We start from the raw sequence: 10934 nt of genomic DNA, 5'->3' as shown, positions 1-10934 counted from the left end.
CAGATAGTTAGAGCAGCCTCTATACTCTCGGAACCTGTGGGTCCCTACGAGCACCAAGGAAGCTGGGAAAGTCGCCCTGAGGAGCCACCCATGCTACACGAGAAGGCTCAGAACTTGTGTGTTAAACAGAACCACATGTAGTGTACTGACCAAGGACGTACAAGGCAAGATGTTCACTGACAATATCCTGCCAACATGGACAAACTTTATGAACAGACAATATCGCATTCTGCTTGGACAGGCCGGCTGCCAGGACCCACGTGTGGCCTCAAGAGGCTAGCTAGCTGGTAGCAGTGGGAATCTGTGACAACAATGGTACCAGCATCTCTTTGTTAGAGGGGGCAGTGGTGATAATTAAGGGTGTTCAGCACCTTCTGAAAAAAAGGCTTTCACTGCTGAGTTTTGTGGACAGATAAGATCTGTTGCTTTCCTGGGAGCACCTTCTCATTGAGAATTTCCTACAAGAAAGCTTTTGGTCAAAAACTGGCTATGAGGGCTGACCAGGACACTTACAACAAAGGTTCCTCCTATCAGCTGCTAGCTTTGCCATGCTCCTGGTGTTCCCCTACCAGACACCTGGACCTGGGGTCTGAAAGGCTAACAGCAGAGGTAGAAAAGGGTGAAAAGGGGCAGATGATGGAAGGAAAGGATGTAGACACCAGATTATACAGCCCCGAGGCCTGCTCAGACCACCCAGCCTTTCCTGAAATTACTCTGACTTGATCTTGTCATCACTCATCCATTCAGTTAATTCTCTATTTTAGGGTGAGCTGAAACCATACACGTTTTTAACACGCTAGACAAACCATGGAATTTAAATTGTATTTAAACTAAACTATGTCTCGTGATTTGGATTAAAAATAATAATAAAGATCCCTTCAGGAAGATTTATTTAGATTAAATCAGGTAGATCACTATTTAGATTAAATCAGGTATATTTAATACATCTCTGAAATGGACATGGATGTTCCTTGTTATTCTTGTTTCTAGGTCCCACTGTCCACACATCTTATAGCCTGTTGCATTGAGTTTATGCAGCCACTAAACAAAAGTTTCCCTCAATGCAGGAAGCTGATTTTTTGAGTGCTTTTGCAAAGAAGTTAAACAGGTTCTTCCCTGGAGGGAACCACACCATTTTTCTACTTCTGGAATATCTACATACCCAGGCGTTTCTGTTTAGCATCCTTATCACTGATAGAGCTGCTGCTACGTCGGCGGCGAGCAAACCCTAAAACATGAAGAGTCAGAAACATGTCAAAACATCACTTCCAATGTCAACTTATTTATAGCTGGGCAAGACACTCCAGCAAAGCATTCAGGAAGCTGAAAAAAAAAGCAAAATCAGAGAGACAAAACTGTTTGCAAATTCAGGCTGAGTTTACAAAACAGTTTTTGCAATTGTTGAAGTAAATGCAGACATGCATCTAGCTATAGAAAATAAGCTTGGGCTGGTCCTCAAGAGGCTAAACCATCCCCTTGTCCAAGCCTGAATACTCTACAGCTCTCAGGGGTGATGTAGGGGTCTGGGCTGGTTTACTGACCTTCAGTAATGGAGCCCCCTGAGCTCTCTAGGCAATTCATTCCAACACTTCAGTTTATCTAGGCTTTCCCAGTGGATAACATCAATCTTGCCTACCACAGTGTGATTTACTACTTTCGTATTCATCCTACCTGAGTGTTTTTGCAGAGAACTTAAGCAGGGCCTTGCTCCTCCATAAGGAACACATGATTATATACAAGGATTCAACATCTATCTGACACTGGAACGTTGACTGCATTTCACAGAGCAGTTAATAACCAAATCTTGTCGTTCTCAGTTAACAACAGCTGGGACATCAGAAATAAGGAGATGCAGTGGTACAAGCTGCTTGGGGAAACTTGACTTTGAAGTTCAACAGGAAACAATGTGCATTTTTAAAGGCGTATTTTGCAAGATGTGTTAGGTTTAGTAAGGGAATTTATCTAAACATAAGATTTGCTGAGATGTGTAAGTGCTAAACCACACCAGAACCTTAGCTAAGAAGTATCATAACAACCTGTCAAAAAGCATCCTAGGAAGTGACCCTATTGGCACCACAGCTGCTGGAATGAAAAAAAAAAAGAAAAAAAAGAAGAAAAAAGAGGTGCATTCAATTCTGGGTTCAAGGTAGGACACAGAAGTAGATAAAACATTAAGGTCTGCAGACAGCCTAATTAAAAATTTACACCATGAGCACTGGAAAGTTACATAGGGCATGGAGGAAGTGATTCTGAGCATATGGAAGAAGCCTAGCAGATTTGAGACAGAGATCATAGAATCATTATTGTTGGAAAAGACCTTCAAGATCATCTGGTCTAACCATCACCCTACTACCAATGTCACCCACTAATCCGTGTCCACCCTTCCCTTAAACACTCCTAGGAATGGTGCACTGTACCAGCAGGGAGCACTGGGGGAAGGAGCTGTCATGAAAAGCTGCCTGGCATTTCCCAAGGCTGACCACACCAACCTCACTGGCGAGTCTTTCAGTAGGCCGGGAGATGCATCTGCTTTGAATGCAGGAATGCACAGAAACAGCTCTGTTATCCCAAGGGAATTATTATTTCCGGAGAACTCACAGCTCACAGATTTCCCGGGCTGTTTATTAATTCTCTCATTGTTTATGTTGCTCTCTCAGATGCAGAGGACGTGCAGAGCTGAGAGAGGCATAAATCCTACTTTTCTTAATTAGTCCCAATACCTTTCAGCACTATTTTCAGATTTCTATTCCACCAGCAACTGCTGAGACCAACAGCCTATAAAAGCAGGGGCAATAGCATCTCTGTGACCATACGAACGGTTGGAATTGCAAAGGGTAAGTTGGGAGATAAGGATTAAAATGAGTAATGCCAGCAGAGCTGGACAAGCCAGGAAGCGATCGCTGCTCAGGAAGTACAGTGCTAAAAGTCTACCTCTGTCTGGCCAGGAGCAGGAAATGCAAGATGCAAAGTTATAAGGTACTGAGAACACTGTCAAACCTCAGCAAGAAACACAGCCAGCTCTGCAAGAAGCTCCTGCTGATGTGAGTGTGAGTGCCCAAATTCACACAGCAGGAACAGGAGCACTCCCTGCAAAACTAAGAGTATCTTTTCCTTCAAATTGCCTATTTTTCACCAGTGGGCAATCCAGCATCAAACCCACTCCCTGACACCAACGTTAAGCATCTCTAGAGGACCCAAGGCTTGCACTTTGCTCTCTGCACTGCTAGGGTGATGGCTCAGTGGCTTCTCTGCACTGCAGCCTGCAGAATACAAGGCTTCATTTCCTGCTGCTTTGTTTTCTGCCAACACACTTTTCAGAACACAGCAAACTGATGGCAGCTTTCTGTGTAAATGTGAATTGGTGGATGACCTGGATCCTTTTTGCTGCAGTCTCCTCCGTTTACCACTTGGAAAGCTGGATGTTAGAATAACATCCATTCTGTCTCTCTTCTGTGAGATTCTTCACTTGGCGAGGGTCTTGGCTGAAAAACTGGTGACTGAGATGGCAACTCAGAATTTAGCAGCCTCCAGTTCTTCCAGTAGCTGTTAAATGAAGAACCAGGGACAACTCTCCATAGTGGCCCATACCTTCAGTATCTTCACATTGCACAAAAGGCTTTTGTGTGACATTCAGTGATTGATGTCACCACAAAGCACTAGGGGAAGAGGAGGGATCTTGAAAACAAATCCCTCATTTCATTATCTGCAGTTAGAAGGCTAAGTACTAAGGCTGAGTTAGAAGTACTAAGTTCACCCCTGAAACAAGCCCTAGAACTACTACTACCTATTCTTTTAAGCTTGGATACTCACACTTCTAGAATGGTTTCTGGTGGATCAACTCTAGATAGTCTGTCTGATCTTTCTTTAAAAGCCAAACCAACTTCCTCCACCTACCACTGAGCCAACCACAGCACAGGAGCAAAAAGCAGGGGTTTTGCAGGGTGAGAGGGAGATTCCCTCAGCTAGAGAAACTGAGTGGGTTCCTTAGCAGAGTCAGGGCTAAAAAGGCTTTTCTGAAATGCAGGGAAAAAAATGAAACAGGGGACGTTCATCTGAAAAGCAACAAAACAAGAAAAATCAGACCTGAAGTTGCAGTGGTTTCCCCACACCTTGCCAGTGCTGTAGTTTGTTGCAGCCTTACCTTTTGGCACAGAAGACCAGGCACTCGCATCTATGCGTCCTTCTTGTTTCTGACTCAAGTTACCTAAAGGAGTTGAATTGGAAATTAAACACAGTTATTGTCAGCATCCTGCTTTTGAAATCTGGGGTGCTGCTGACCAGATGAAATCAAACAGCAAACAGCTTGCAACAAATAGAGTGGTTTATAACAAGACTCAGTATAAAGGTTGATGCAACACAGCCAGGTTTCAGGCTCCCTATCTGATCTCCTCACAGTTTGCCCCAAAATACAGTTAACCTTTGCTTTCAAGGCAGGTGTGAAACAACTCTTCTGTACGGTACATGCAAACGCGGAGTGTGAGCATCTTTGGCTGATCTAAACCCACACTGCAGCCAAAAATGGAAGCCCTTCTCATCCCTGGTCCTGCAAAGGAGGTGTTTCTGTGATGAAACCCTCAGCGAAGTCAGTTGGCAGCCTAGCGAAGGACCCCTTTCTGCCTCACTGCAGAGCAGCACACAGATGTGTATCGCAAGAGGGAAGTTCAAGCTGCCAGGAACCTCCACTCAGCATCTGCAGCCCCATAGAACGCAGTGACAAAACTTCAGAGGGAGATCTTGCTCAAACTAAGGAGTCTGCATACCACCAGTTCAGACAAAATCACGTCTTGAAGCATGGCTCCCCAAAAATCAGATGGGAAGCCTTTGTACACGAGCTCCTTTCACTGTCATTTCCAGCATTTCCCAACTGGGAATGCAGGCCAGTACTCTGGTATTTCGGTTCAACGAGTCCAAGAGCAAGATGCTGCACCTGGGTGGGGGCAATCCCAGACTGGAGGACAGGCTGGGAGAAGAACTCATTGAGAGCAGCCCTGCAGAGAAGGACTTGGGGGCTCTGGTGGACAAAAAGCTCGATGTGAGACAGCAGTGCGTGCTTGCAGCCCAGAAGACCAACTGCATCCTGGGCTGCATCAGCAGGAGTGGGCAGCAGGGGAGGGAGGTGAGTGTCCCCCTCTGCTCTGCCCTTGTGAGGCCCCACCTGGAGTCCTGCGTCCAGGTCTGGAGCCCCCAGCACAAGGAGGAGGTGGGGCTGTTAGAGCGGGTGCAGAGGAGGGCCACGAAGATGATCAGGGGGCTGGAGCAAATCTCCTATGAAGAAAGGCTGAGGGAGCTGGGGCTATTCAGCCTGGAGAAGGCTCTGGGGAAACCTCATTGTGGCTTTTCAATACTAAAAGGGGGGCTTATAAAGAAGATGGAGAGCAACTTTTTGCTTGGACAGGTAATGATTGGACAAGGGAGAATGGTTTTAAACTAAGAGAGGGGAGGTTTAGATTAGATCTTAGGAGGAAATTCTTCACTCAGAGGGTGGTGAGGCACTGGCACAGGTTGCCCAGAGAAGCTGTGGATGCCCCATCCCTGGAGATGTTCAAGGCCAGGTTGGACAAGGCCCTGGGCAACCTGATCTAGTGGGTGGCATCCCTGCCTATGGCAGGGGGGTTGGAACTGGGTGGTCTTTAAAGGTCCCTTCCAACCCAAGCTGTTCCATGATTCTGATTTCTATCTCTAGCATCAGCACAAAGCAATGAAGAACAAGGCTGCAAATGGGCGCACACACCATGCCAAAGATGTGCACAAGATCCTTTCAACACTTCAATAAGCCGACTCACGTCAGGATGGTTGTTATTGAAAGAGTGACCACAGCCAGCCTCTTCAACTGGCTACCAGCACCCAGCAGGATGAGGACACACAAGAGTGAATACATGAAGTGAACCGCATTCTCTAGGACTTCTCTTTTGCTCTAATACCCCTTTTGCAAAAAGCCCAATCCACTGCTGGCATGCTGCAGTGGGCAGAGGGGCATTCAAAGCAAGGTGCTGGTGGTGGGGGGGTAAGCAACTCACTCATTTCCAGGTTAGGCTGAGAAAGTGCCCACCAACACGGTGTAGCAGTGGTGAAAAAGCACATCTGAAAATGTGAACTACTGTTGTTTGCTCACAATAAATATTCTTTGAATGACAGATCTTATTCCAGAGTTTAGGGTGTAAAACAGACAGGGCAAACCAGAAGGAAAGATAGTTTTTCACCAAGTGGCTTGGGCTTGCTTGTAGCTGCCTGGGCAGCACAGAGTGGACTGTCACCTCTCATGGATGAAGCACTGAGTGCATAAGCAGGGGCACTGGCAGTATCACTGCCTAGCCTTGTCTGGTGGCTTCAGGGGGCCAAGGTGCTGTTTCTGTCTGAAGACAGTCAAAGAAAGCTGGCCTGAGCACCATTACCTTCTCCTGCAGAACTCATAAGCAGGATCTCCAGCTCCAGGGGGAGGTCGCACTCCATGCAGAGGTGCTGTGCAAACTGTTTCCAGGTGGCAGGGCCAGCTTTCTCCAGCAGGTCAAGGAGCTCTGAGACTTTTTCTCTGCGGTCGGTGATGCCATCCAAGCCCCTCAGTGTGGCCCCTGGGAGGAAGTGCTGGGAGGTCGTCAGCAGCCAGTCTTGATGGTGACTGAGGAACTCCACCAGCTGGGGACGGATGCTTGCTATGGCTGCTTCCAGACTGAGATCATCATTCTGGAGTAGGGGCTAGGGGGATGAAACCAGAAAGGGTAGTGATGGGCATGGGAACAAGAGATGCTCACCCACACAGTCCTGCCGTTATTCAGCCAGCATGGCCCTTGCTGGCTCTGTCTACCCCCTTGGTCCTTACCCCGATGGTGTCATGTGGCAAATCCTAGCCCGGACATGAGGCGGTGCAAGGCCTGCAGTGTTTGCCTGCACACTGCGGTACTGCAAGGGTCAGGGGCAAATAACAAGAGTCAGTCTCTCTGGAGGCAGCCAGGGAGAAGCTCTGTTGATATCTGTATTGATGCAGTGATCTGACTCTAAGAGCCAGATATCTCCCAGCACAAAGGGCTCAGGAAGTCATTCTTGCTATTCGTTTTGTGGGGATAAACAACGTTTCTGCTGTGGTGACGATGTGACCAACCTCTTCCACTTCCTTCCAACAGCAAAGCCACGCACAAACGTTCTCCTACCTGCATTGCTGTGTGGTCAGCCTCCTTCCAGTTGTCCTACGTGCAGTCCAGCAGCATATTCAAATACAAAGGTGGTTTCTGCTTCATACCATGCCAAAGGAGTGATCTGCTAGTGGCAGGGTTTCAGCACACAGCATCACCCCACTGCATGGCGTGTACCTATACACAGTAGCCTGACTTGGTGGGGATTCCTAGGAGAAATAACAACAGGGCAGTTTGTAGATATGAAAAGTCACAGGCAATCACACAGGTCACTAATCTAGAAAGTCTGTCTTTGATCCTGAGATCAGTTACGGAGCTTTCCATCTCTGGGTTGCAGCCTCAACCCAAACCCACAGTGACCACGACGTCGGAACATTTGAGGATCTACTACTGGTATGACAAAAACACAGGACTCGGTTTTGTGCAAGATGCAAGTGAAGAAGACAACCTTTACAGGAACATTTCAAGGGAATCACAGCTTTCCTGGTGTCACTGCCTGACTGGAGCTGGTCATCTCTGTCAACCTGCTGCTGTCAGCCCCTCCACAGAAGGCGATGCAGAGCAGCAACAGCTTACTCAAGTCAGGCAGTCACACCAGAAAGCTTGTGAAAAGCTGATTTCCTGAGGCTACACAGCTCTCTCAAGAGCGGTTCAGGTGCAGGGGGCTGAAACCATCCCCTGTGCCATCCCCAGGCCTCTCAGCAGAGCCAGCAAAGGGAGCTGTTTCTCCCTGCACTGGGGATGGCACTGGCTGAAGTCCAGCCACTGCAACTGCAGGGAAAGGAACGCGGAAAGAGATTACCACGTGCATGCCTCCAAACACCCTGGCACAGGCTAAGGCCCCTTCAGGACCACGCCACTGCACTATGCCCAGCAACCTGCTGCCAAGAAAGCTGCCTACACTGATGTCTAAAGCCAGCTCCAACTGCAACTACCATCACCATCTTTGCCGAATGGCTGAGAAACAGAAGCCCTGCTGACTCCCTGGCTGTCTGGAGAGGATAGTCCCTCCAGGTCCGAGACTGCTGCATGCTAATATGTTTGGTGTGGGAAAAATACCCCCAGTTGCTGGAACGCCCTCTGGGTCGGGGCGAATGAGACATCGGCCCATGCCCAGTCTTGCACCATCACACTGACAGATGTCCTTTGTGCAAGGAGCCCCACATCTCCCACGAGCCCCAGGCAGCCTGCATGTGCAACTGTTCTGTTTCCGGGCTGAGGGCACGGTGGCAAAGGAGGGTGACAGCAAAACAAAGAAAGTGAGTCAAAGAGCTCCAGCTTCTAGCCACTGACAGGGTTTAGCATCAGACTTTGGCTACCCATAGCCCTAAGATGAGCATCCTCCTTCTACCTTCTAAAAACCTGGGTTTGAGAGAAGGCCCCGAAACCAAGCAGCAGCGTGTCCCAGGAGGTCTGAGTTTAAGTGGGTATGCAGAGGAGTGGGGACGGGACAGTGGCCAACCTAGTTCAGCACAAAGGCAAAGAGCTGGTAACGCTATTGAGTAGAAGCATTTTGTTGGGTTTTTCCTCATTTTTATTTTCCTCATCAATCCAACACGGTGCATGCGATGCCATTCCCTGGTGTCGCCTCTTGAGCGACCACCTTCCCAACCCAACAGCAAGCAGCCACCTCACCACCACCAGGTGGGAGCCATTCTGGGGAGCCCACCTTAGCCAGTGTTCAGCCCTCCACTCTGATCATGCCGGTGTCTTTGTTAAATGTAAGCCACAGGCTTTCAGGCTGTTTATTTTTGCCTTCTTCTTGACCCAGCCAAGGAGGAAAGTGGGAGATTTCTGTGCAGCAGAGCAGGGAACTTGAAGAGAAGTGGAAGACAGAAAGGCACTCTACTCTGGTGGAAGAGTCTCCTCTCTTTCCATCAGGGAGAACTGAATTCATCGGGGAGTTATGCTGGTGCCGGAGCGACCTCAGAGCAGTGCCCTGCCGCTCCCTGGGGACGTGGCACGGGGAGAACATCACCTCCCAGCTCGCTGCTGGGCATGGCGTGCACCCAGGAGCAAAGAGCAGGGCTCCAGGCTGGCGCACGCGAGATCGAACTGCTCAAGCCATTCGTCCCGCTCAAGTTTAAGAGAGTGGGAAAGGTCTAGCTGGTCTCTTCCATTCCTGTGCTCCGAAAGCCAAGCAGACACTTGGTAAGAGCAAAGCCGATGATACTGTAGGCTCTTTTACTAATCTCTGACTCTTCAAGTCACAACTGTGACACTGGTTGGCTATTGTGCATATCCCCGTAAAATGCGATAATGCAGTATCACTGAAAAAAAAAGACTATCTGGGTTCCCATTCCAGATCATGCTTTCGAGGTGCGTTACATAAGATGTGAGGAGGCTCTGGGATCCATCAAAATGGGGGCAAACATACCAATTTGTAAAAATACTCTAATGCCTGTCATTCATGTTCTAATGAAAACAACAACAAAAAAAAACCCTGATGAAATGGCAAGAAACTTGAGCTTAGCTAGAATCAGCATTCTCCCCGGACTTTTTCTGTAATGCCAAAAATGGAAAAACTGTGAATCTTACTAGAAATGACTCTGCAAGTTTTCTCTCAAAATGTTTTACTACGAAACTTATTTTACACTATCAACTATACAAAGAACACTATTCCTATCACTTAAAACATACAAAGAAAACCATATTTCAACTGGAAATACTTAAAAAGACAAAATATAAATGTTTCAAATTTAAACTGCCATTTGAAACTTGAAACAAACTGCAAAACGACAGGACTTCCTGCACAGCAAACTTTAAATCCAGTAGCCTGATCAGTTAACACTAGTGACTGTCATTTTACGTGTTCTCTGGCCACAAACCAGAAATCTGTAGAGAGCAATGCCCTGACTTTATTCCCAATACGATAGAAAAACTATCTGCTTAATAACACCACATTAAAAATTTAAAATAAAAAAATCAGACCTTAACACCAATGACAACCGTAAGTCATTCAGGCAGAGAGCAGACTCACATGAATTAACGACAGACTTGTACTGAAGGAGAAAACAACCCTGAAAAGTCAGATGAACGCAAATACTATACCACACAGCTCTACTACTGTCACCAGACCACCAGAAACAATGGGCAGCAACCTACAGTAAAATGCCTCTCAGCTCGATAGGAAGTACAAAACTATCCTCCCAAGAGCCAGAAAACAATGCATCAGCAGAAACCCCACTAAAACACAATGCAAAAATGCCCCCCCAACACGCACCTTGGCATTCACACCATTCCCTGCTACGAAAAATAAAACTGAAACGTGAAGCTCCCTGTTGCAAATCTACTAACTTATTGCGTGCTCTGAGTAGCATGTGCTACTTACCAAAAGCCCAGAAATGGAGCAGCAGCAGCACCGAAAATCAAGGGGGAATCAAAAAACAAGGGAGCTGGGGGACAATGTCCACTGCCTTGAATTCACTACTCTCACAACGCACAATGCCTTTCAGTGTCTTTTGGGACTTGGTGAGTAAAAGACAGCGTACAAAATGAAAGTAAAAAGAGCCAGGAATTCCCCAACCCCACCTCTTCTCAACTGTGATTAAAAAAAAAAACCAACAGATGATGCAAAATACCCAACAAAAACAATTGAGGATTGTTATCCTATTCTAATATCTACAGCTGGATGATAATTTAGGTAAAATATTTAGGGAATGCTCCAAATAAATCAGATTTGAGGGCAAACGTTCTCACTGGAGTAAGCTCTTACTTGGTTTGGTTAAGGCTCTTGCAATGGAGATATTTTTATTTAAGTGAATAGGTCTGATTATTCTGGCATAAGGAAAAATATTTATTTAACAT

General features: G+C 47.0%; 1 protein-coding gene across 4 annotated transcripts in view; it reads right to left on the bottom strand.

The window, feature by feature from the left end:
- NLRC5 (NLR family CARD domain containing 5) overlaps window positions 1–10934 on the bottom strand; it is a 55240-nt gene that overhangs the window by 42815 nt on the left and 1491 nt on the right. For 2 of the 4 annotated variants that reach the window (XM_048068869.2, XM_048068871.2), the window contains exons 2-5: window positions 7146–7336; window positions 6393–6693; window positions 4142–4204; window positions 1163–1228 (exon numbers count right to left, since the gene is read on the bottom strand). In XM_048068869.2, coding sequence (XP_047924826.2) covers window positions 1163–1228; window positions 4142–4204; window positions 6393–6693; window positions 7146–7151 — 436 coding nt within the window. In that variant the 5' untranslated portion in view covers window positions 7152–7336. Of the gene's footprint in view, window positions 1–1162; window positions 1229–4141; window positions 4205–6392; window positions 6694–7145; window positions 7337–10458; window positions 10738–10934 lie in introns of those variants that run through there. The other 2 variants (XM_048068870.2, XM_048068873.2) reach the window with 2 other exon arrangements.

This window comes from Anser cygnoides, chromosome 12, assembly GCF_040182565.1.
Source record: "Anser cygnoides isolate HZ-2024a breed goose chromosome 12, Taihu_goose_T2T_genome, whole genome shotgun sequence".
Classification (NCBI taxonomy): domain Eukaryota; kingdom Metazoa; phylum Chordata; class Aves; order Anseriformes; family Anatidae; genus Anser; species Anser cygnoides.
The sequence above is the reverse complement of the archived record's forward strand: the minus strand, read 5'-3'. Positions and strand labels throughout refer to the sequence as shown.